Source organism: Chenopodium quinoa, unplaced genomic scaffold, assembly GCF_001683475.1.
Source record: "Chenopodium quinoa cultivar QQ74 unplaced genomic scaffold, ASM168347v1, whole genome shotgun sequence".
Classification (NCBI taxonomy): domain Eukaryota; kingdom Viridiplantae; phylum Streptophyta; class Magnoliopsida; order Caryophyllales; family Amaranthaceae; genus Chenopodium; species Chenopodium quinoa.
The window spans coordinates 6,514,771-6,541,110 of NW_018743574.1; the positions used below are offsets into that span (position 1 = coordinate 6,514,771).

Below are 26,340 nucleotides of genomic sequence, written 5' to 3' on the forward strand. Positions count from 1 at the left end.
TGAGTAAAAGAATGAACATAATAGTTGTATAAATGTTCTTGTGTAGTTACATTCCAAAGCCAACTATTTTGAGGCTGGAATTACCTACTATGCAGTAGATAATAGTCATTGACAAGACAAGTTGGCCATTTAATGGCTTCCTGGGTTAGAATAAAACAATAGCAGGTTGCTGGAAAAGGACGACCTCTCTTGGAGTCTATTAGACTTTACAGAAGGCAACAGCAGGACTAGAAGAGATGCGTGGTCTAATTCTAGTTTATATTTTCAATCAATATTGATTTACAAAATTACTATGATGATCAGCATTCACACTATATGACGAGCTTCAAAATGGCTAAAAAAAAAGAACAAAAAAGCACCTCATTGCGGATGTGCTATTTGAATGATGCCAGGTGTGGGGACTTCTTGCTGTATTTGCTCTGAAGCAGCTTTGCAATTATCAAGCAAAAGATGTAGGTCTTGCTTCCAAGACTGGGTAGGATCATTTAAAGCGCGTATTGAGTTGGCACAAACAATAAGGGTGCCACCCTCGTGCAGAAGAACCTGCAGTTAGTTACCAAGGGGCAGCAATCAAACTATATAGCTAAGGAAAAACAAACAGGAAACAAAAAGCAGTAATAGCAGGTTTTTCTTACTGTTAGCCAAAGTGGAAGAAATCCTAAGACAGATGGAAGAGAGGCCAAAATAATAGCTGATAGTGCTAGGCCTACATTTTGCTTGATCTACAAGAAACAAATACAAACGGAACTAGTGATTAATGGATTGAATGACAAGTAGGCAAAGCACAGCAGAAATGATGTCCATACCAGTGAAGTTGTTTGACGAGCTTTAGCTATACAGAAAGGAACTCCTGATATATTGTCTTGGAGCAGAAGGACATCTGAGACAGCTATGGCCGTCGCACTAGCACGTTGAGCAAGTACTATACTGACAGCAGCACCAGCTAATGCAGGGGCATCATTAATACCATCCCCAACCATTATAAGGCCTTCGCCTGTGAAAAAAAAAAAAAAACAAAAAAAACAGTCAAGTACCCAGGATTAAACTAAGGAATAAAAGATTATTCTTTTAAAATTACAGAGCAGATTGTAATCATTGTATTTCTATATAATCACATATCTAGGTAAATGGAGACTTATAAGAAAAAAATTAATACTTGTACAACTTTCAGCAAGAATGATCCATCTAGCAAATGTTTGATGTTAAAGTGAAAAGCAGTTTTGGATGCAAAGGAAGGATGAAAGTGAATCTAGCAATCAAGATCAGAAAGATAGAAGAGCATTGACTATAAGCAGTAATTCAGTAAGGCACACTTTCAAGCAAGTACTAGTGTGTTGGGATAAAATGGCAATTGAAACTTATAAAAGTTCCACATATTATATTCCAATTATGATGGTGCGAACTGCTAAGCTCACAATGTAGCACATGTAGGCCCAAAAAAATATTCAATCTGAACATTTAGGGGGGTTCTAAGGCTCACAACACAATCATAAAACCAACATGGGAGTGTGGGATTACTATGTCCTTGTATCACATCAAACACTTGACAAGATGGCTTCTACATTATCATCTCAGCATCTGCTCTCTTCATGTGTTTATCCTCACTCTTTCTCTATCAACAAACTATAGGCTGACTTTCCATTTAATATTAGGAAAGTCCAGAATATGAGCAACAGCTACTCGTGTTAAGCAACAGGGGAACAAAGAGCTATAAAAAATGCATACATGACCAGCTAAATATTCTTTTCCACTGGAGCTCATTTCTAAGCCCCTTGCCACAGAAAATCCAACATTATGCTCACCTGTCTCTCTTGATATACGCACTACATGGTTGAGTTTTTCTTCAGGCTTCAAGCCACAGTGAACTTCAGTGATTCCCACAGCATTCGCAACTCTCATTGCACTTGATTTGTGATCACCAGTTAGCATCATCACCCGGAACTTTGCTTGATCCCGCAACCATCCAATGACGTCAACAACTCCAGGCCGTGGTTTATCCTCAAAATGGAATAATGTTACCTAAATGGAGTCCAAGCTAATTTCATCATATAAGAGAAAACACAAAATTTGATACCTGTTAATCTAGTATAACTTATCAGTTCATGGATTACTTACACTCTACTCCCCAACCCCCCCATTACAAAATTCACCTTGGCAGTAAATTCTGAGATAAAATCATTTGGGGTAGCGAACGTCTAAGGGTTTGCAAAATGCAATGCTCCTTTCCGAATATTGGTGACGATAATTTTCAGGCTAAACCTACCGCACACGTAATACATAGAGAGCCTATATCCAGAAAACCAATAGAATGGGCAAGAACATGAGAAGACAACGCCCCAACAAAAAGTTAAAAAAAACTTGGACAATAAATACAGAGCATGAGAGATTGAGAGCATTAATCATATATAACCAGAAAACCAAGAGAGAGGGCAAGAACAAGAGAATAAAGAGTTTTTTAGACAACACCCCAACAAAAAAATAAAAAACTTGGCAGTAAATACGGAGCATGAGAGCAAGAATCATATATAGTCACAAACAGCTAAGCTTTATAAAATGCAATGCTCCTCTCCTAACATAGATGCCAAGAGGCCAAACCAGTCAAACTATGCTCAGCACTTCAGCAGAAAGGAAAGGAGAATGAAAGCAAGAGCACAAGTGTTTCAGACAACCAAAATCAACTGTGATCTTTGAAAAAAATTGAGCAAAAATAGAATAGGGTGTTTTACTAGAAGCACTTCACTGTTCATTGGTGCTCTCTTCAGTCTTCATCACCACATTTCTAAATATTTTTATAACTTGAATAGATTTGCATATAGGCTCAGATGGAGCATATAATACCATAGTCAAAAGTGACACAAATAGTCAAATATTAAACAAATCACCATTTTGGTACTGTTAAGCTGCAACACTTTGACACCTTTATCCAAAGTTATCACAATAAACACAAATCATTCAAAATTACCTTATCATTCACTGAAAGTGCAGCATGAACAAAGTCATTTCCATACGCGGATGTGTTAACAGCTTCCTTTATCTTTTGTGATTCATCTTCATCTTTGCAAAGTGAAGCAATATAATCCACAGAACCTAACGTTGCTTTTACTGGTTCACCTCTTCCTATTCCTGACTAAAAATACTAGAAAACAGTCAGCAAAATAAAGAAAAGAAACTAGTGGGACACTCTAAGTAAAAAAAGTGGAAAGCTGCTAATCATCATGTGACTCATCCATGGCAGGGAGGGGAGGGGGTTCAATGTGGAAGCTGTGCTGACACAGAATTCACTACCTCATTGCCAGATACTGTGGCTAAAAGACCTCTGCCAGGTACAGATTCAAAATTTTCAACAGAGACTGAAGGTAGGTCTAGTCCCACACTATGATCAACAATAGCTCTGCACAAGCAAAATCATGTATTAAAGTATTAAAGGTGAATATTTGCAGAATCAGCAACAGAAAAATAAAGAATAGGGCATAGGGTAAAAGATATGTAAAGGTGTACTGCAATGTACAAACCACAAAACCAAGCAAATGAATCCTTTTTTTTAACCATATAATAAAACTACGGACATTATATACGCTGAACGGTTTAATGTCTCGCACAATGCTATAAACCAAAAAGAATTTATAGAATATAGCCCAATGTAAAAAATTGACACAGTAAATTAAGTAATACCTCCGTTACTTATTATTTGTGACAACGGGGCAACATTTATAATACATAAATGATTCCTTTGTTGCAAATAATAAAAAACGTAGGTACACTAGGTAGTATAAGATTCCTGCACTGTAAAGAAAACTAGGAGGAATTCTGTATCCCAAAAAGTTCTATTAAGACCTATTTTTGGTGACACCATTTAAGTGAATAATTATGATCATTGATGTACATATAAGGAGAGGAGAATAGAAGGCAGAGTGTTTAATGACCATACCTTCCAATTGGATGAGTTGTCCCCTTTTCCATGGCAGCTGCAACAGCCAGGGCTTCTTTATCACAAGTGGGAATACAGCAAGCACCAGTTACAGATTTTTCCTCGCCAACATAATGTCCGTGAATTTGTTCAATTGCCTTACATTTGAGCTCCCCGGTGGTCAGCGTTCCAGTTTTATCAAATGCAATAGTGTGGCAAGAAGCTAGAGCATCCAACACATGGCCACCTTTCAGCAGTATACCCTGAAAACAGAAAGTTTCCAAAGCAAAGGAGCTTGATGTATCGGTCATTTTAAGAGATTGATACTAGCATCATAGTTCAACTACAAGCTACATTAAAATAACCATACTCTCTTGAGAGTAATTATGTTATAAGTCATATTTTATGTTTAAAGAAGAGTAAGACAGAAGGAATTTTGGGAGGAAAGGATCCCAAACTTCCATCAGTGTTGTACTATACAAGGAAAAGAAGCAAACGAAACGCTACAGAGAGTATTTACTAGTCTTGACTTCATATAATAACATGAAACTTGGATTATGATGGAAATTCTAAAGTTTTGCAGAAGATTCCTTTCACACTCCCATGGATATGATTTGGGAATTTCTCACTCCCATGGATATGATTTGGGAATTTCTCACTCCCATGGATATGATTTGGGAATTTCTCACTCCCATGGGAATGATTTGTGAATCTTTTGGTCTTGTGGCGAGTTGGTTGACAACATATTCTGTAGGACTATGGGACTATGGGGAAGCATAAGAAAACAACAAACTCAGTTGCCAGGGTTTTATGTGACAGAAGTTAAATGCTCATCTTGAAGGAAGGCTAGAACCCTAGAATTGCATGATCAAACACCTGAGGTTTTGTTTCTTAGAAAGAAAAGGAGTAGTGATTCCATAATTGGTTTGGTTGGTAGGAATTAAAACGGTTCTTTTGTATAATTGGCTAAAAATTGAAGAATTGGAAGTAAGTGGAGAGAATTAAAATATTAACTTTCTTACTCTGTGAAGTCTGAATTCCAATGATGAGGAAAGGAAAGGAAAGTAAGATTTTAATGCAACGTCCTTTCTTTCCTAGATTTTCCTATCAATTATTATAGCCAAGCACAAAAAATTACAAAGTATATGAGCGTTGGTGATAGGACTTCATATAACTAGAGCTGTCAATTCGGGTAAACGGGTCGGGTTTGGGTTGGGTAAGAGTGGGTCGGATCAACTCGGGTCGGGTCAATTCAGATTAATTCCATAACCTATGCGGGTCGGGTTTGTGTTGGGTCATGCTTGAGTCGGGTCACATCAGGTCATACTTCTTATCGAGTTTTGGGTCGGGTTAATAACATGTCGGGTTACATTTGGGTCGGGTGAACAATAGGTCGGGTTTAATTCGGGTTTTCACGGGTTAAAACGGGTCAGGGTAATTCTCGGGTTCGAGTAGGGTTCGGTTCAAGTCAAAAATTTGCGGGTTAGAATCGGGTCGGGTCATTTTCAAGTCGGGTCATTCTCGGAATCTCGGGTTCAAGTCGGGTTCGGTTCAAGTCAATTATTGGCAGGTTATAATCAGGTTGGGTCATTTCCAAAACGGATCATTCTCGGAGTCAATTCGGGTTATGTTCAAGTCAATAATTTGCAGGTTACAATCAGGTCATTTCCAAATCAGGTCATATTCGAATTCAACTAACTATAAATAAATAATTATCATTTTTATCAAGCTAATTAATTCCTTTGACTATAATATATATGGCAATATACTAAGGAACTATACCCTATAATTTAGGAAGATAATTATCTCCTTTGATTTGACCATACAACAAATATATACTATATTTAACTCTTAAATTTGAGGATGATGCTCCTTTCTTTTGCTGGCGTGGACCGACTTGGTTCTCCGAAGACAAAATACTTTGATCAACAATAATAAGGGGATCCAAATTGTATTTAAGGTGATTTGAAATCGTGTCAGGAACAATTTAGGTTGAATTTAGGTCGGGTCAATAACAAGTCGTGTTAATTTCGAGTCAGGTTAGTAACAGATCGGGTTGAATTTTTGGGTTGGATAAGTAATATGTATGGTAAAATTCGGGTCGGGTCAATAACAAGTCGGGTTGAATTTGGGTAAGGTCAATAACAAGTCGGTTTGATTTCTATTCGGGTTTGTAACAGGTTGGGTTAAATTCGGGCAGGGTTAGGAAAGAGTTAGGTTGAACTCACGTCAGGTTCGTAACAAGTCGGGTTAAAACGGGTTTGGGTCAATTTCGGTTCAAGTCGGGTTCAGTGCAAGTTGTACTGGTAAATTGGCCGTTTAAAAGCAAATTGAATGGTTCTACACACCCAATTAAAATCCCGGAGGGTATTAGGAAACATGGTAAATATTTTGGCAATTTTTATTTCTGGGCGAAAAAAGTCAAAAAAATTCCAAAATTAAAGGCTAATATCCACTTTTTTTTAGAAATTTTGGAGGTTTCGGAGCCCGTTGTCGAAAAGTATTGAAATTCTATGGGATACATCTCGGGGTAATATAATGCCGTTTGGAACCACATATGATCTATTTGTTGTCATAAATGTTCGTAGTATGCTTGAATTAATGAAATCGGTGCAAGTTGTAAACCGGTAATTTATCGTTTAAAGGCAAATTGGATGCCGTTTAGAACCATATATGATCATTATATGTTGTCATAAATGTTCGTAATAGGCTTGAGTTAATAAAATCTGTGCAAGTTGTAAACTGGTAATTAAATTGGTCGTTTAAAGGCAAATTGGATGGTTCCACCAACTCAATTGGACTCCTAGAGGGTATTAGGGACCATGAAAAATATTTCGGCAATTTTTATTTTTAGGTGAAAAAAAAGTCAAAAAATTCCAAAATTGAAGACTAATATCCACGCTTTTTAAGAAATTTTGGAGGTTTCGGGACCCGGTGTCGAAAAGTCTTGAAATTTTAAGGGATACATCTCGGGTTCATATAATGTTGTTTGGAACCTTATATGACCATTATTAGTTGTCATAAATGTTCGTGGTAGGCTTGAGTTAATGAAATCGGTGCAAGTTGTAAACGGGTAAATTGGTCGTTTAAAGGCAAATTGGATGGTTCCACCCATCCAATGGGACTCCCAGACGGTATTAGAGACCATGGTTAACATTTCGGCAATTTTTATTTTCGGGCGAAAAAAAAATAGAAAATTTCAAAATTGAAGGCTAATATCCACGTTTTTTGAGAAATTTTAGAGGATTCGGGGCCAAGTGTCGAAAAGACTTGAAGTTCTAGGGGATACATCTTGGGGTCATTTAATGCCGTTTGGAACCATATATGATCATTATTTGTTGTCATTAATGTTCGTGGTTGAGTTAATGAAATCGGTGCAAGTTATAAACCGGTAAATAGGCCGTTTAAAGGAAAAATTGGACGGTTCCACCCACCCATTTGGACTCTCGAAGGGTATTAGGGACCATGGTAAACATTTCGGCAATTTTTATTTTCCGAGCGATAAAAAGTCTAAAAATTCCAATATTGAAGGCTCATATCCACGCTTTTTGAGAAATTTTGTAGATTTTGGGGCCCGGTATCGAAAAGCCTTGAGATTCTAAGGGAATACATCTCCGGGTCATATAATGTCATTTAGAACCAAATATGATCACGGTGCAAGTTATAAAATGGTACATTGGCCGTTTAAAGGCAAATTGGATGGTTCCACCCACCTAATTGGACTATCGGAGGGTATCAGGAACCATGGTAAACATTTCGGCAATTTTTATTTTGGGGCAAAAAAAAGTTAAAAAATTCCAAAATTGAAGGCTAATATCCACGCTTTTTGAGATTTTTTTGAGGTTTCAGGGCTTGGTGTGGAAAAGCTTTGAGATTTTAGGGGATACATCTCGGGGTCATATAATACTGTTTTAAACCATAAAAGATCATTATATGTTGTCATAAATGTTCGTGGTAGGCTTGAGTTAATGAAATCGGTGCAAGTTGTAAACCGGTAAATTCACCATTTAAAGGCAGATTAGATGGTGCCATCCATCCAATTGGACTCCCGGATTGTATTAGGGATCATGGTAATTATTTCGGCAATTTCAATTACAGGTGAAAAAAGTCAAAAAATTCCAAAATTTAAGGCTAATATATCCACGCTTTTTGAGAAATTTTGGAGGTTTCGAGGTCAGGTGTCAAAAATCTTTGAGATTTTAGGGGATACATCTCGGGGTCATATAATGGCGTTTGGAACCATATATGATCATTATATGTTGTCATAAATGTTCGTGGTAGGTTTGAGTTAATGAAATCGGTGCAAGTACTAAACTGGTAAATTGGTCGTGTAAAGGCAAATTGGATGGTTCCACCCATCCAATTAGACTCCCGGAGGGTATTAGGAATCATAGTAAACATTTCGGCAATTTTTATTAACGGGCGAAAAAAAAGTCAATGAATTTCAAAATTGAAGGCAAGTATCCACGTTTTTTTTTAGAAATTTTAGAGGTTTCGGACCCGGTGTCGAAAATACTTTGAGAGTTTAGGGAATATACCTTGGGGTCATATAATGTCGTTAAGAATCATTTATGATCATTATATGTTGTCATAAATGTTCGTGCTAGGCTTAAGTTAATGAAATCGGTGCGAGCAATGATGGCTGCCGTCAGTCGACGCTTGAAGGCTGCGGCAGTCGACGCTTGGTTCAAGGCAGCGCAGGAGACCCACCTTCTTCTTCGCCGGAGACCCACCTCTCTTCTTTCTTTCTTCTGTAAGTGTTTTGTTTTCTTTTTTAATTGTTTTTATGTGTTGTTGATATTATAGTGAATTATAGTGACATAAATTGAGAATGTTAGTAGGTGATTATTTTTTTATTTTTTACATTGTGCAGTACCCTATGTTATCGCTGAATATTATGTGTTTTGTTTTCTTTTTTAATTGTTTTTTTTAATGTATTTATATTTTACTGATTTTTTTTTGCCATATCCGAGCAGTACCCGTTTTTTGAAAAAAAAAAATTTGCCGTATCCTGTCCCCGTATCCGTACCCATTTTTGTCCCCGTATCCGTATAAATGCAACCTAGTGTGCGAGTTGTAAACCGCTAAATTGGCCGTTTAGAGGCAAATTGGTAATTCCACCAACCCAATTGGGCTACCTGAGGGTATTAGGGATCATGGTAAATATTTCGATAATTTTTATTTTCGGGTGTAAAAAAGTCAAAAAATTCCAAAATTGAAGGCTAATATTCACGTTTTTTGAGAAATTTTTTAGGTTTCAGGGCTCGATGTCGAAAAGTTTTGAGATTTTAGAGGATGTATCTCGGGGTCATATAATACGATTTTAAACCATAAATGATCATTATATGATGTCATAAATGTTCGTGGGAGGATTGAGTTAATGAAATCGGTGCAAATTGTAAATCGATAAATTCGCCATTTAATGGCAAAATGGATGGTCACCCACCTAATTGGACTCCCAGATTGTATTAGGGACCATGGTAAAAATTTCGGCAACTTTTATTTACAGGCGAAAAAAAACTCAAAAAATTCCAAAATTTAAGGCTAATATCCACGCTTTTAGAGAAATTTTGGAGGTTTTAAGGCCCGTTGTTAAAAATCTTTGAGATGTAGGGGGATACATCTAGGGGTCATATAATGCCGTTTGGAACCATATATGATCATTATATATTGTCATAAATGTTCGTGGTAGGCTTGGGTTAATGAAATTGGTGAAAGGTCTAAACAAGTAAATTGGCTGTTTAAAGACAAATTGGATGGTTTTACCCACCCAATTGGACTCTCGGAAGGTGTTAGGGACTATGGTAAACATTTCGGCAATTTTTATTTACGGGCGAAAAAAATCAAAAATTTTAAAATTGAAGGCTATATCCACGCTTTTTAAGAATTTTTGGAATCATCGAAACCCGGTGTCGAAAAGTCTTAAAATTCTAGGGAATACATATCGGGGTCATATAATGTCATTTGGAACCATATATGATCATTATTTGTTGTCACAAAATGTTCGTGGTAGGCTCGAATTAATGAAATCGATGTAATTTGTAAACCGGTAAATTGGACTCCTGGAGGGTATTTGGGACCATGGTAAACATTTTGGCAATTTATTTATTCGGGCAAAAAAAGTAAAAAATTCCAATATTGAAGGCTAATATCCACGCTTTTTGAAAAATTTCGAATGTTTCGGGGCCTGGTATCGAAAAGCATTGAGATTTTAGGGATACATCTCGGAATATATAATTCCGTTTTGATCCATAGATGATCATTGTATGTTGTCATAAATGTTCATGGTAAGCTTGAGTAAATGAAATCGGTGCAAGTTTTAAACGGTAAATTGGTCGTTCAAAGGCAAATTAGATAGTTCCACCCAGCTGTAGACACCTAAAAATGTCTTCCCAAAACCAAACCCGATGATGAACACCTTTCACCGCCATTATTTGTCAGGTTGAGTATTTATTTTTGGAGTGCTTAAATCCATATTTCCATTTCATAAACCAACCCAACTTCTAGCCCATTTCCCCAAAACATAACTTATTTTCCTCTTTTCGTGCCTTTAAACCCAAAATAATTCATTTCGTGTCCTTTAATATCATTCATTTCGTGTCCTTTTTATAAAAACGTTTAATCCAGTTTATTTTGGTCCATAATTTGGGTCCAATGATTAAATATTTGGATGGGGCTTGAAAAGAGCTTTTCAAAGATATATTATAAGCCCAAATCCGAGTTATAACGAATAAGTTATGGCCAAAATATTACACTAGCCCAAACCGAACCTAAGCCCACCTTATCTACGACCCAATGATCATGTGGAGAGTCCAAATGATTTAATCCAATCCCTAAACCAATTAGGATTAATTTGGAAGCTTCTATAAGTTTCTAAAAGATCTTAATTATCATTTTTGAAAAGATAAGATTAAATAGTTTGAAATTGAATAAAACTCCTTTTTTGAAAATCCTACTTATATCCGAATTGAAAGACATTCAAAGATAGACAGATATTATTTTCGTGCTTCATAGTTTTTATCCAAATTTTATATGGTTGGATAGCCCTTGAAATTATCTTTCCAATGATATATTATAATATCAATTCCGAGCTATAACGGAAAAGATATGAATTAAATGTCAAACTCTATTCAAAACTGACACCGTCTAACTATTTCGGCTATATCTTTTGTTCTACAAAATATTTTAATCTGACTCTAATTAGGTTAGAAAGTAGACTTCAAGAGCTTTCCAACGATATCTTATTCATTTTATTCCGATTTCTGGATCAAAAGATATGATAAAAACAAAAACCGCAAAAACTGCTGTCTATCGCAAGAGTTTTAATCCGATTCGAACTCGATCTTTTCTTGATTCTTCGACACTTTTTTTTTTCCTATAAATAGAGGTCATATCACCCCTTTTTCAATCATCAACAAGCTTGATCATCAAATCCTTCTCTCTTTCTCTCTATTACACCAAAAATCATTCTCTTTTCTCTCTCCCATATTCTAAGCCTTAAACCTATATTCCTAATTACACCGTTCTTCCCTTAAGCACTCCAAGGATTCTATACTAAACCCGAGGTTCCGTTTTAAACCAAGGCGTGAAAGGTATAAATAACTGAGGGTTTAGACCAAATCAAATCTATATTTATTTAATTTAATTTTCATTTGCTTTATATTTTTATTGAAGTTACTAACAATTTATTCATGATGTAGCAATTTAAAGGAACGCACAGAATGTGAGTAATTAATTAATTTAATTACTCTTATTTTATTTTAATATTGCTAGTATCATGATTAGGTTAATTTTATATTTGATTTGACTAACGCTATTATTGTTAAATTGCTTCAAATATTAATGTTTATTCTATTATTATTATTATGATCACCATATTGCATGTTTAAAAGGAATATGTAGTTGAAAATCACGCCTAATAAGATAATTTGGACAACCGGCTTAGGTTCCTTTTTAATCTTGTTGTTAATTTAAGTGATCACAAATATTTTGAATTATGTGTTGCATTAATATTCAACTAATTTAGCATAATAATAGTTTGGAGCAAATTGAATATTTTGTTTGCATGCCTCTGATATCGCAGGAATCACTTTTCACTATAAGAATCGAGTAGAGGCCAATACGGGCGAATGTGACTCCATGACTCACTTCGTACCATCATCCCCGATCCTCCTTTCGTGGTTTCGAACCATACGGAGTTAGTAATATCATGGATTATAAATGGGGTGTAACCTTCATGGGTCAATCGTTGTTGCCTTCGTTGTCCCTTTATCGTGGTTGCCTTTTATGATCCGTGAACGGTTTACAAGTTCCTTAAAAACTTGTTGGCGGCTCCCTACTTTCCTTGTCCCTAATCGTATGTCAATTCCCACTTCCTATGAGTGCTAAGCATATTCACCACTTGCTTTAACGTAGGCGCACTTCGAGCGACGCCTACAATTTGGCGACTCCACTGGGGAGGATTCTTGGTTATTTATCGATTTGAGTGATCGCTATTTAATTGAGATGAGTGGATGAGACTTGAAAGATTCTTGAATTGTATTCCTGCGATTTAATTGGCATTGTCACATATGCATATGCATTTAAGCTTACCTATTTTGCCACAATAGTACGTGTTCTACGTATGTGGCTAGCCCGGGGGATTTATATATGTTCTATCAACCCGAAAACGCTCATGGCAATAAGGGTTCATTCGAGTTTTTAAATCCACCCAAACCATGGAGTCAAGTTTGATTTCATCACGAACTCCAAAGCCGCCCGTTGGCATACACCCTCAAGGGAGGCTGCCTTGCTAACGCGTCCAAACTCTTAACCATGGTACCCTTTGACACCCAAAAGCTTGACCATAGTGGAACATAGATCTTGACTTTAGGTTGCAAACTTCATTGCATCATGCGTGACAATGTGCTTATATGTGCATTTTTTTTATTGATTTTTTTTAATTATTTTTTTTAATTATTTTTTTAATTAAACCCTTTTTATTTTTATTTTTTATTATTAGAGTCGAGCCATAGATTTTTTTAAAATTTTTTTTGAGTCACCCGGATTTTTATTCCCGTATACTGCACAAGTGTCAACTTGTTTTGGTCATAGCCGGAGTTCTAGAAAGAGTTACGTGTCGTGCAACCTATGGATATGTAGCCCCGAGTTTTATCTTTAATTAAGAGTTGGTTTCGTCCAAATCAGAGTCACAGATCAAAAGTTATAACCGATATACTACAGCCTGTCCAGTTTAGATATCTTTTTAGCGTTACCTTTTTTAATTTTTATTTTTTTAAAAAAAAAAATCGTGTCAAGCTAGTCTTACCCGGTCCTTTAATCCGTGTGAACTCGTATAATATAGGATTATAGATTTTTGTTTTTATTTATTTATTTTTATTTTTTTTACCCATGAGTCCTAACTCTTCTAGAATTCTAGTCCTTTTCCTAGTTTCTTGTGATTTTTTGTGCTAACCTTAACATGTGTTCTTTGTCTTTGATTTTGGTTGATCTTATTTATGACTAACGATTGCCAATGGACCGTTTTCACCTAGTAAATAGCATAAACATTAAAATTGGACAAAATTAATCAAGTTAGTTTGTCTTTTAGTCTTCCGTGCTATTTGGTCATTGGGTCCTTTGTTTTTCACAACGTCCTCAAGTCTAGCCATGCGATCATACCACGAGTCTTAATAAACTCACCAACTCTCACAAGTTGAGTCATCGCACACACTTTGTCTTCGAGTAATGCACTATATTGTTTATGATCGTATATTAGGACCATGCATACGTCGCTTTCCGTCGTAATAGGAATTTCCCATCAGTTTTCAAAATTGTTTTATACACTCTTCCTTTCCAATTCGAGTATTGAGTGAATGCATTAAGTGAGCTCATTTTGTTCTATAATACTGGAGTTCAAGAATCACTAGTTAAGAGTTGGAAGAATAAGGGGAACGTCATTCCTTCCTTCTTTTCTTCCAATCAAAGCATTAGCAATTACAAAATTCTTGTTCCTCTTGGCGGTAACAAATAATTCATAAGCAACCATGAAGACGAAGCACAATACAAGTCTCTATACAAGATTTCATTTTTTTTCTTCTTTTGTTTCATCTCCATTCCCCCATTCATGTCTAGCATAGGTTTTCCATTTCGAATTCTTATATGTTTCATGTGTTTAGTTCACCTTTATTCCATTAATAAAATGAGCAATTTCCTATACATCTTGATCATAGCATTTTTCATTCCCTCATTCTAAAAAAAAAAAAATCAATTACCGAACTAAACATAAGGTACACCAATGACTTGAGACACCTTTGCAACACTGTCATTCCCTGTTAACCGTTCAATCACATATCCATTTCTTTATCAACCACTTTGAGTCTCGTCTAACGTTTGACCTTTTTTATTCAACCCACATTCACTTAACCCTAGGATGGGAAGGTGTGTAATTGTATAATATTCAAAAAGCAAGTAAAAAAAAAAAGTAGCAAAACAACAATAAAACAATGCCTAAGGGCAAGTGTTCCAATGTCTTTGATATGAACACGTCTCAAATTGTGTCTCTCATCGAGTGCTTAGTACCGTGCCTGAGAAACATGAATGCTAAGTGAGTGATGGATCGCATGATCTGAGATTGCCCACATTGATTCAAAAAAAAAAAAAAATGAAAATAAACTTGCAAAATTCAAAAATTTCAAATTCACAATTACACATCTTGGGGATTCTCTCGGGTCTTGAGCCTTTCACCCCTTTCTTCCTTAAACCATCAGCTTAACCACCTTACAACCCTTGAAAGACCTCTTTGAGGTGTACACTCACTTGTGCAAAGTTCGGTTAGAGCTACGTTGGCCTGATTCCTAACGGATACGTAGGCAACCTCACATCGAGGTGCGGCTACATTCATATTCATATCCATACATGATCAAGTCATAGAATATCCAATGCTTACCCTTACCCATCTAGAGCTAGACTTGGGGGCTTGAACCCACATCACGTTAGCTTACCCAGCCTAGAGAGTCATCATCTTTGACTCTTCACGCATATATTTCCATCACCATAACCTTTGCAGCCTCACCTTAGTATCACTTTCACACACTTCTTTCACACGTACATATCCATATCATCTTTCCTTTAGGAACCCTTTATTATGAAATCTTGTTTCCCTATCGCGAATGCTTCATCATCTTTTAAGACAACATTCTTAAGAAGAAACGTTGTATACTTGCTTAGCTTCTTGACCGGAGCAATGTTCATTGTTTCGTGCATCGCATAATGTGCTGAGTAACATTTCTATATCAATGATTTGTAATAATACAAAGCATATCGTTCTTAGCTCCTTGACCTAAGCAACATTCATAATCACTTCATCTATATACGTGCTTAGCTTCCAAACCTAAGTGACGTTCAAGATCGCTTCTTTACACCATATATGATGCTTAGCTCCATGAAAAAGTTCATTCATCTATCGTGTCACATGATGTAATTGTCTTTAGCCTCCTGGCCTAAGAACATGCATCATGCATACATTATTTTCAGGACAAGCAATTCAATCCATACGATTCATTTCGTCTTGCTCAAGGGGGAAGTTCAAAACTTCTTCCCTTTTTCGTTATTTTATTTTGGGGAAGTTCAAAAACTTTTTCAAAATTTTTATCGAGGGAAGTTCAAAAATAAAACTTCATTTTTCACGTCTTTCTTTTTCGGGAGAAAGTCGGTACCCTCCACTAGTATCATGACAAAAATGATGGAAAATTTTTGCTTTTGCATTTTCGGTTGCTTGTGTCTGCACACACACACTCAAACTATACACACACAATCACAAGTCATACTCATGTCATGTCATGTCGTGTCAAGTCAAACTTGGTCAAGTCAGTTGGTCAAGTCAATCACAGTATATACGAGTCCCTTGACAAATTTTATTTTGCAGGTCTTATCTACAGCCCACGTCCGGGGACAAGCGGACCATTTACAGCCCACGTCCGGGGACAAGCGGACCATCTACAGCCCACGTCCGGGGACAAGCGGACCATCTACAGCCCACGTCCGGGGACAAGCGGACCATCTACAGCCCACGTCCGGGGACAAGCGGACTATCTACAGCCCACGTTCGGGGACAAGCGAACCAACTACAGCCCACGTCCGGGGACAAAAGGACCATCTACAGCCCACGTTCGGGGACAATCGAATCACCATCATTTCACGATGCAAGGTTCTCGATACACAGAGACTTGCAATCTCATCATTTGTCGACTTTCCTCAAGCATGGAAAGTATTATCCGGTGGATTTCTTCAAGTATAGAAAGCTGCCAAAATCATCAGTCGGCTTTCCTCAAGCATGGAAAGCATTATCGGTGGATTTCTTCAAGCATAGAAAAACGCCAAAATCATATGTCGACTTTCCTCAAGCATGGAAAGTGTCATCCGGTAGGTTTCTTCAGGCTTAAAAAGCTACCAAACTCATCTGTCTTCTTTCCTCAAGCATGGAAAACATTTCAACAAACGTCATCCGGTGGATTCCTTCAAGCATAGGAAAATACCAAACTCATTTGTCACCGATACACTGGTGTTAGATAAGCATTCTATCTATTTACTCTTTTATCTGTAGAACTAACTTTTTTCTACAGGTATTGGCGTATAAAGAGTGATTTAGGATCGCAGAACGTCTTAAATCATTCTCCGTCCCTATCGACTACTTTGACTATCGTTTTCGAAACTAACGTTTCTACAAACTCAGTCAAAGTGGGGGCTTCTGTAGACACCTAAAAATGTCTCCCAAAAACCAAACCCGATGATGAACAACCTTTCACCGCCATTATTGGTCGGGTTGAGTATTTAATCTTGGAGTGCTTAAATCCATATTTCCATTTCATAAAACCAACCCAATTCCTAGCCCATTTCCCCAAACCATAACTTATTTTCCTCTTTTCGTGCCTTTAAACCCAAAATAATTCATTTCGTGTCCTTTAAAATCATTCATTTCGTGTCCTTTTTATAAAAACGTTTGATACAGTTTATTTTGGTCCATAATCTAGGTCCAATGATTTAATATTTGGATAGAGCTTTAAAAGAGCTTTCCAACGATATATTATAAGCCCAAATCCGAGTTATAACGAATAAGTTATGGCCAAAATATTAAACTGAGCCCAAACCGAACCTAAGCCCACCTTACCTACGACCCAATGATCATGTGGAGGGTCCAAATGATTTAATCCAATTCCTAAACCAATTAGGATTAGATGGAAGCTTCTATAAGTTTCTAAAAGATCCTAATTATCCTTTTTGAAAAGATAAGATTAAAGAGTTTGAAATTGAATAAAACTCCTTTTTTTTAAAGTCCTAATTGTATCCGAATTGAAAGAGGTTCAAAGATAGACAGATATTATTTTCGTGCCTCATAGTTTTTATCCAAATTTTATATGGTTGGATAGCCCTTGAAATTATCTTTCCAATGATATATTATAATATCAATTCCGAGCTATAACGGAAAAGATATGAATAAAATGTAAAACTTTATCCAAAACTGACACCGTCTCACTATTTCGACTATATCTTTTGTTCTATAAAATATTTTAATCTGATTCTAATTGGGTTAGAAAGTAGACTTCAAGAGCTTTCCAACGATATCTTATTCATCTTATTCCGATTTCTGGATCAAGAGATATGATAAAAACAAAAACCGCAAAAACTGCTGTCTATCGAGTTTTATTCCGATTTAATTCGGATCTTATCTTGTTTTTTCGACCCTTCTTTTTTTTCTCTATAAATAGAGGTCATATCACCCCTTTTCCAAACATCATCATATAATTCTCTTCTCCCTCTTTAGCCTCAACACTAGCCTCACTATTCTTCCATAATACTTCCCCTAAGCACTCCAAGGAGTCCATACTTTACCCAAAGTTCTATACTTAAACCAAAGCGTGAAAGGTAGAATTAACCGAGGGTTTGGACCAAATCAAATCTATATTTATTTATTTTAATTTCCATTTGATTTATATTTTTATTGAAGTTACTAACACTTTATTCATGATGTAGCAATTTAAAGGAACGCGCAGAATGTGAGTAATTAATTAAATTAATTACTCTTATTTTATTTTAATATTGCTAGTATCATGATTAGGTTATTTTATATTTAATTTGACTAACATTATTACTGTTGAATTGCTTCCAATATTAATGTTTATTCTATTATTATTTATGATCACCACATTGCATGTTTAAAGGGAATATGTAATTGAAAATCACGCCTAATAAGATAATTTGGACAACCGGTTTAGGTTCCTTTTTAATCTTGTTGTTAAATCAAGTGATCACAAATATTTTAGAATTATGTGTTGCATTAATATTAAACCAATTTAGCATAATAATAGTTTGGAGCAAATTGAATATTTGTTTGCATGCCTTTGAGATCGCAGGAATCACTTTTCACTATAAGAATCGAGTAGAGGCCAATACGGGCGAATGTGACTCCATGACTCACTTCGTACCATCATCCCCGATCCTCCTTTCGTGGTTCTGAACCATATGGAGTTAGTAATCTCATGGATTATGAATGGGGTGTAACCTTCACGGGTCAATCGTTGTTGCCTATCGTTGTCCCTTATTTGTGGTTGCCTTTTATGATCCGTGAACGGTTTACAAGTTCCTTAAAAACTTGTTGGCGGCTCCTTACTTTATTTTCCTAATCGTTGTCCCTAATCGTAATGTCAATTTCCACTTCCTATGAGTGCCAAGCATATTCACACATGCTTTTAACGTAGGCGCACTTCGAGCGACGCCTACACCAGCCAATTGGACTCACGAGGGTATTAGGGACCATAGTAAACATTTGTGAAAATAAGGCAAAAAATTCCAAAATTAAGGCTAATATCCACGCTTTTTGAGAAATATGGTAGGTTTCGGGTGGAACTGTCAATTCGGGTAATCACGTCGGGTTTGGGTCGGTAAGAGTTGATCGGGGGAACTCGTGTCGGGTCAATTCGGATTAATTCCATAACATATACGGGTCAGGTTTAGGTTGGGCCATGCTTGAGTCGGGTCACGTCGGGTCATACTTCATATTAGGTTTGGGTCGGGTTAAAAACAGGTCGGGTGAACAACAGATCGGATTTAATTCGGGTTATCATGGGTTAAAACGGGTTAGGGTAATTCTCGGGTTCGGTTCAAGTCAATAATTGTGGGTTAGAATCAGGTCGCGTCATTCTCGGGTTTGAGTTGGGTTCGGTTCAAGTCAATAATTTGCGAGTTATAACCGTGTCGAGTCATTTTCAAGTCGGGTCATTCTCGGGTTCAAGTCGGATTCGTTCAAGTCAATAATTTGCGGGTTATAATCAGATTGGGTCATTTCCAAGTTAAGTCATTCTCGGAGTCAAGTCGGGTTATGGTCAACTCAATAATTTGCAGGTTACAATCAGGAAGGGTCATTTCCAAGTCAGGTCATATTCGAGTTCAACTAATTATAAATAGATAATTATCATTTTTATCTAGCTAATTATTTTCTTTGACTATAATATATATAGCAATATACTAGGGAACTATAGTTTATAATTTAGGAAGATAATTATCTCCTTTGACCATACAACAAATATATACTATAGTTAACTCTTAAATTTGAGGATGATGCTCCTTTCTTTTGTTGCCTGGACCGACTTGGCCTCCCTCGACAAAATGCTTGATCAACAATGATAATGTGGTCTAAATTGCATTTAAGGTGATATGAAATCGGGTCGGGAACTATTTGGGTTGAATTTAGGTCGGGTTAATAACAAGTCGTGTTGATTTTGAGTCGGAGTAATAACTAATCGGGTTGAATTTTTGGGTCGGGTTAGTAGTAGGTCTGGGAAAATTCAGGTCGGGTCAATAACAAGTCGGGTTGAATTTGGGTCAGGTCAATAACAAGTCGGGTTGATTTCGGGTCGGGTTTGTAACAGGTTGGGTTAAATTCGAGTGAAAGGGTTAGGTTGTATTAAGGTCAGGTTCGTAACAAGTCGGGTTAAAACGGGTTTGGATCAATTTCGGTTCAAGTCGGGTTTGGTACAGGTTAATAATTTACGGGTTACTTTCGAGACGGGTCATCTCCAGGTTAGTTCATGTTCGGGTTCGGGTCTCACATACTCGGGTCAACTCGGGTTTAGGGTTGGTTTCAGGTCGGGTTTGGGTCACCATTTTTTCGGGTTCAGATGGGTCGGTTAATAATCGGGTTTGAGTCAGTATTTCGGGTTGGTCAACTTTTGACAGCTCTACATGTAACTACCTTCTATGACACTATTCTTTTAATCAATTATTTTTAAGCTAAGAAAATGACTTGATTTACCCTTAATTGATCACCATACTCTACATTAAACAGTGAGGAATTAAATAGTGAGGAATCTAAGGATGGTGACTATCTCACACTTTTTGATAGACAAAAATGGAGATCAATGAAGAATTCAATTGAGCAAATATTTATTTAATTTTTTTTTTATGCCTTGGATGCAATAATTTAACGGGATAAAATTTTTCCGTATAGGGTAGTTACATATTAAAGAAAAATACTCCTGTCTCTAAAGTCCTTCACACCTACCATATTCCCCAAAATATTTTAACCATCACCGCTCCAAGTGACTTGGAAAATTTGAAACCCCTAAAAGAGCAGCAACACTATTTTATAGCCGTTTGTAAAGGTTTGGATGCATAAATATCTATTATACACGGGTGCCTACACCAAAGCATGATAAATTATGCTCTACTACTCGTTCTCCTAAGCCCTCCTTACCTAAGTTTATGTTGGGATGCTTCTGTTTACAGAAGTTCTACAAGAATCACAGAGCCTCTATATGCAACACAGCATCATTCGAGAGTCACATAATAAATCCCAAAGTTTTAGAGTTTCTTGAGATGAATATGAGAATGTACTCTATCAGTGCTCATTTATTTCCATACTGCTCCAATATAAAAAGATTTAAGGCTTCTACTCAACCTTTGTAACCTTCTATAAAGAGCAGACAGTATTTCTCTGATCTAAATAAGAATTAAACCAACCCTATAAAGCTAGGCTACTGAATGAAGGCCTGAGCAGGCGAGCAACAGTTTTTTCTTAAACAAGAAACAATCGCCAAAGCCAATTTTCTATCAACTAGTTAGAGAAGGAGGCTTCTTTGTCCATGCATCTCTGTTCTACGCACTTTTAAATCTACAATTTGCCTCTCCATTGACTCCTTTTAGTCTCTCTTCATCAGATGTCACATGTCTGTCATTATAACAAGCAACTAAACCAAAATCCAAACACTAAATTAGCACCACTTGCAATTACACTCAAAAATAATGATTCAGATGGGTCTTATTGCCTAGATGTGTTTGCCAATTATTGCCTTTCCAATTTATGTAATCCAAATTAGGCACCATTAAGAAGCAATGAGCTTGAAAAAAGAATAAGCCTTTCCTTGTCATGATGCATTAAAAAAAAAAAAGAAAAAAAAAGCGCACTTTGTCATGAAGTAGCATAATATGTGATTTAACCTAGAACTGCATTTACCTGAATTGACAACAAAACACACTAATAGAGCAATACTGATATTCAGACGATGCAATAGCAAAAGGTTGTTCAACCAAAAGTAAAAATTAAATACTACCTTCCTAGCACAAGCACTGATTGCAGTAGCATAAGCCAAAGGAGCCACAGCCAAGGCACAAGGAGATGCTGCAACCATAAGTCCCAGAGCTCGGTAAATAGATCCCCTGCAACCTATATAATGTAAATATCATCATCAGAAAAGTTTCTGAAAATCTTGGAAGAGAGAAATTTTGATAGTTATCAAAAATGAAAAAGGCAGCACACACACACACACACAAACTCACCAAAAATAAAATAAAAAAAATTGTATACTACAATCATCAACACCATGATCAATACAAATTTAAATAACACAAACCAAAATGAATCAATCTATGTGCACAATTTTCCTAAATATTACCTGCTGTGCTGAAAAATGGCCATTTGAAAATAATAGGTCCCACAAGAGCAATGGCAACTGATAAAACCATAACCACTTTACTGTATTGTTCACCAAACTCATCAAGCCATCGCTGAAGCTTTGGTTTATTCTGATGAGCTTCTTCAGTCAACTGCACTATCTTGCTTAACATAGATTCCTTCCATGTCTTTAGTGCCTGATTCAAATCTTGATGTTAGGTGGACAATTGAACATATTGCAAAGCAAACAAAGTCAACCAAGACTGACACATGTAGGGAACGGGGAGGCAGAATTTTAGAATTGCACTTCAGAGCCTTCTAATTTCATGAAGAGGATGTTCCATCAGATACTTGGTTAAAAAAGCAGCTGAATTTCTATGTCCGACATATGTATAAAAAGGGAGGCAGAATGTTAGAATTGCAATATCAGAGACTCCTAATTTTGTGAAGAGGATGTTCCATCAGATCCTGGTTAAAAAAGCAGCCAAGCGGTGTCAAAATTTGTTATAATTGGGGCTTTCTATGCCCCCCCCCCCCCTCCCCTACAAATCTCCAACACAGTAACTTTAGTCTGTGGTTTTAAATGTTTGGTTGACCTACCTTTACATTATACATGGAATTTCTTTCAATTATTAGTTATACTTTTTGTTACATTAACAGCTTCAGCCATTATAATTTTTCAGCGCTGATCTCAGTAAGGTTTAAACAGGATTTCATGTCCCCTCATTTTCTACAGTCAAAGTCACCATAAACCAACATAACAAACAGACAGAAAAGGTAAATGTCGAGGAAAGAAAAGAAAGGGAAATATCACCAGCCTTTAATCATTACTACTAACAGAAGCATATCTGCCTAGGACATCCCAGTGGTATCCGCATGACTAGTACTCCCACAGCTTCAATGTTAGAATCTTACTGGAGGGGGTGAGTGACTCTTTCTCCTAGCCTCTACTCTACATAACAATTCTGAGCCTGCACCACCTTAGAGAAACTCCAGGTATTCCATGCATACAGTTACACCAACCCCTCTCCCCCCCCCCTGCTGGCAGAAAATATAAAATAGAAACATAGCAGAAGCAATAATAGGTTCAAGCTAGGACTTTAAGGTAATTGTATACAACATTTATTGTAGGAAACTCCAATGAAAAACAGTACCCAGTAATAGTTGCACAGAAAGAATGCATAATTTTTGAGAGAGGAATAAAGCAATGCAAAAGAAAGTTGAAGCGGTACCTTTACTACCAGCATGCCATCCAAGTTCCTAGCACCCCCAGGAATACGGTCTTCAACACCTCTTTCTATTGGTTTCACTTCCCCTGTCAAATGCTCAATGGTGATAGTTGACCTTCCTTGTGATACTACAGAGTCCACAGGTACAAACTAACCAAAAAGCAACATGCCTTGTCAGCGTTTCTTAAATTCATATCTTATTTAAGAAGGAATCCTAATTTTAGACATATAGGGAAAAAAGGTAGTCAGATCATTTAAACTATCAACAAAGGGTATTCCCATTAACACATAATGCATTCATACTTCCAAACAACAAACATGATGATTTCTCTATATCTATGACCTAGTAGGCTGCTAATCTGTACCTAACATCTGAAGAGAGCTTCTATGGACATGTGTCCCCTCTCTTTTTCATTTTTCAAAACAATCTCCCCTTATTTTTCAGACTTCATTAAAATTATATATATATATATATATATATATATATATATATATATATATATATAATAAAAAAAAAAAAAAAAAAAACCTTTTACAATCTTTCAATTACCAACAAGACGAGAAGACGTAAAAGATATTCTTATAGTTGTCATTCCTACATACAGTTCGTGCATTGAATGGACCTAAAAATACTTATAAAAATTAATCTTTAGTATTTACTTTTATTATTTTATCCCATTCGTGTTGTATGAACTGTATAAATTTCCTTTGCTAAAGTTTTCTCATACCTTTATGTTTTTTGATCCAACGTATTAACCACTTCTTTAAACTTAATTAAATTTTATTCCTGTCTCTCTTTAAAAACTCCCTAAAAATTTCTAGGATGCTCTTGCTTTTCTCACATTACTCACCTTTTTTCACACTCTTTCAACTGATTATCTTGTTATGTCTCTTTCTTTACATCGTACGGTTCCTTATGACAATTCATGTTAGCCGACCCCAAATCATTTTGGACTAAGATTTTGTTGTTGCTAACATCCATTGACAGAGCAAGCCTTCATTACACGCAAATTGCCAAAGCTGGGCATTGATGGCAGCAGTTTATCTAGAGTCCTAGATTAAGAAATCCAAGCAACCAGTTGAACACAAAGACAGGAAATCAAATGACGGAAGTCCATGCACAAATACCATCACATAACACAGCCATAACAGAACAACCCAATTTCATGAATTGCTTTGGGTTGGTAGAAATTGAGCATACATCATGGACATACCTCACCAGCTTGAACCAATACAAAAGAGCCAACAGCTATTTCAGTCACAGGGACCTTCTTGTAGGATAAAGAAGAGAGATTAGGTGTCTTATTCTTGTCCACATCAAGAACAAGTGCAGAATCTGGATAAGTTTCCTTCAGCTCTTTGACATCAACCATTGAGCGACTTGTAAAATATTCTTCAGCTGCATTTATAATAATCATATGAAAAGTCACCAAAAATGATATCATAAAGGGTTGAGCACAAACTATATCCCCAGACACCCAGAGTCCACTGCCAGGAAACCGAATTTAGGCACATGGAATGTATAATCTACAGTAACAACCATACTACCTATATGAGCCAAATTAAACATAGCAATGAGCAGACCGCCTTCCAAGGAGTTCCCCATAAATACTGATGCAAAGGCGGCAAGAGCCATGAGGACATGAATGTTAACTTTTCCACCAGAGATATCAATAAGAGCATCTAGTGAAGCTGAAACCTGACATACAAACCCCAAGTAATAATCAAATTCAACGAGGCAAGAAAAGAGAAAAAAATAAAACACCAGGACCAACTTTCCCTTTAAACAAAGGAACTACAAAGCAGAAGTTTAGAAAACAGCAAATTTGACACTCAATAAGGTAAAAGGTTCCTGTAATTGTATCTTTTCTAAAATCTTCTATGAAAAGAGATAAGCTGCAAAAATCTAATTATTTCACCTTTAAGAAGGAGTACTCACATTTCTCAAATGCATAAGCATTATTGACATGCTAATTTACATTAAGGATTCCTTTGATCAATGACAGAACGAATATCACAGCTAAGACATTGAAACAAGGCAAGCATACTCCATCATTAACAAAACCGATCAACGCTTAATTTTATCATGCATTCCTAAATTAATACGAAGAAATATATCAAAAAGCATAATCAGATAGATATCAATGAAAATAAAGAAGAAGAAATGATTACCCCAACAAGAGGAAAACCGAGGATAATGAAGGCATTTTGCAAGGGTTTAACAACAGGTTTCGGAACCAAGTATGGAGAAACAGCAGCAGCAAGAAACAGCCCCATTGCACAGCAACACAACTGCATGTTCTCCCTCAAGAAATTGGCCAAGTCCACCCATCCTATCGCCTTCGCAAATCGTAACACCCTTTCCTGAGACTTGCTCAACTTCACTTCACCACCTCCGTGATGATGATGGTGATGATGATGATGGTGGTGGTTATGGTGATTATGATCATCATGGTGATGATGATGATGATTATGATGAGTTGCGCTGGATTTGACTGTGCATTTGCGGAAATTGGAGGTAAATGAGGGGCGATTAAGGGGAGAAAAGTAGGGTTTGTGACGAATTTTGGGGGAATTATTGCGGAAAATTGCGAAATTAGGGTTGTAATTTAAGGATTGGAGGCCATTGGAAATGGGAAGAGTAAGAGCTTCCATTGTTTTGATGATTGAAGAAATTGAGAAGGTATCAGAGAAATCGAAGAAGAAGCATTGTTTTGCAGGTGTGAAGGAATATTCTCTCTCTCCTAGTTTCTCTCTCCTCTGGTTCAAGTTGAAGAAGAATTGCAGAAAGGTGAGAAGAAAGTCAGTGAAGAAGAAGAAGGAGAAGATGTCGCAATGGAGACCACACTATGTGCTGCTGATGTGCACATCTGTTTACTCGCTAACTTGCGCAGATTTGTATATATTGTTCAATGATTTGTTTGAGTTAAAAGTTTAAAACCAAAAAAGTTTTGTTTTTGGACACGCAACTTTTACGGTGTATTATTGTCTAATAAAAGCGATCTTAAATGAAATAGCATATATGATATAGTAGCAGTTTTGTACTATTGTATCGGAAGATCTTAATGTTATTAGCAGAGTAAATTCTAGGAAAAATTGACATTTAAGAGGTTTTTAGAGTGAATTTTGTTTAGTCCTCAACTTCTGATAAAGAATGAATTATGCCATTACTTAAAGAGCGTGCTAGTTACAAATCACAAAAAGCATGCAAATTATATACGGAGTACTTGTTGCTAACTTGGTACTCGTATATCCCATTTGTATATGTAGTGTACAAT

The 26,340-nt window shown here is 36.5% G+C and overlaps 1 protein-coding gene across 1 annotated transcript; it reads right to left on the minus strand.

Annotated features, from left to right (window-relative positions):
* LOC110682358 (probable cadmium/zinc-transporting ATPase HMA1, chloroplastic) lies at positions 1-25,963 on the minus strand. The gene is made up of 13 exons (XM_021858690.1): positions 25,235-25,963; positions 24,611-24,761; positions 24,277-24,461; positions 23,066-23,212; positions 21,835-22,030; positions 21,493-21,605; positions 3,929-4,170; positions 3,286-3,391; positions 2,963-3,127; positions 1,803-2,019; positions 807-994; positions 636-722; positions 1-543 (listed from the first exon to the last, which is right to left on the minus strand). The coding sequence occupies exons 1-13, from the start codon at positions 25,715-25,717 to the stop codon at positions 361-363; spliced, it is 2,463 nt and encodes an 820-aa protein (XP_021714382.1). The 5' UTR covers positions 25,718-25,963; the 3' UTR covers positions 1-360.
* Between the last annotated feature and the right edge of the window lie 377 nt (positions 25,964-26,340).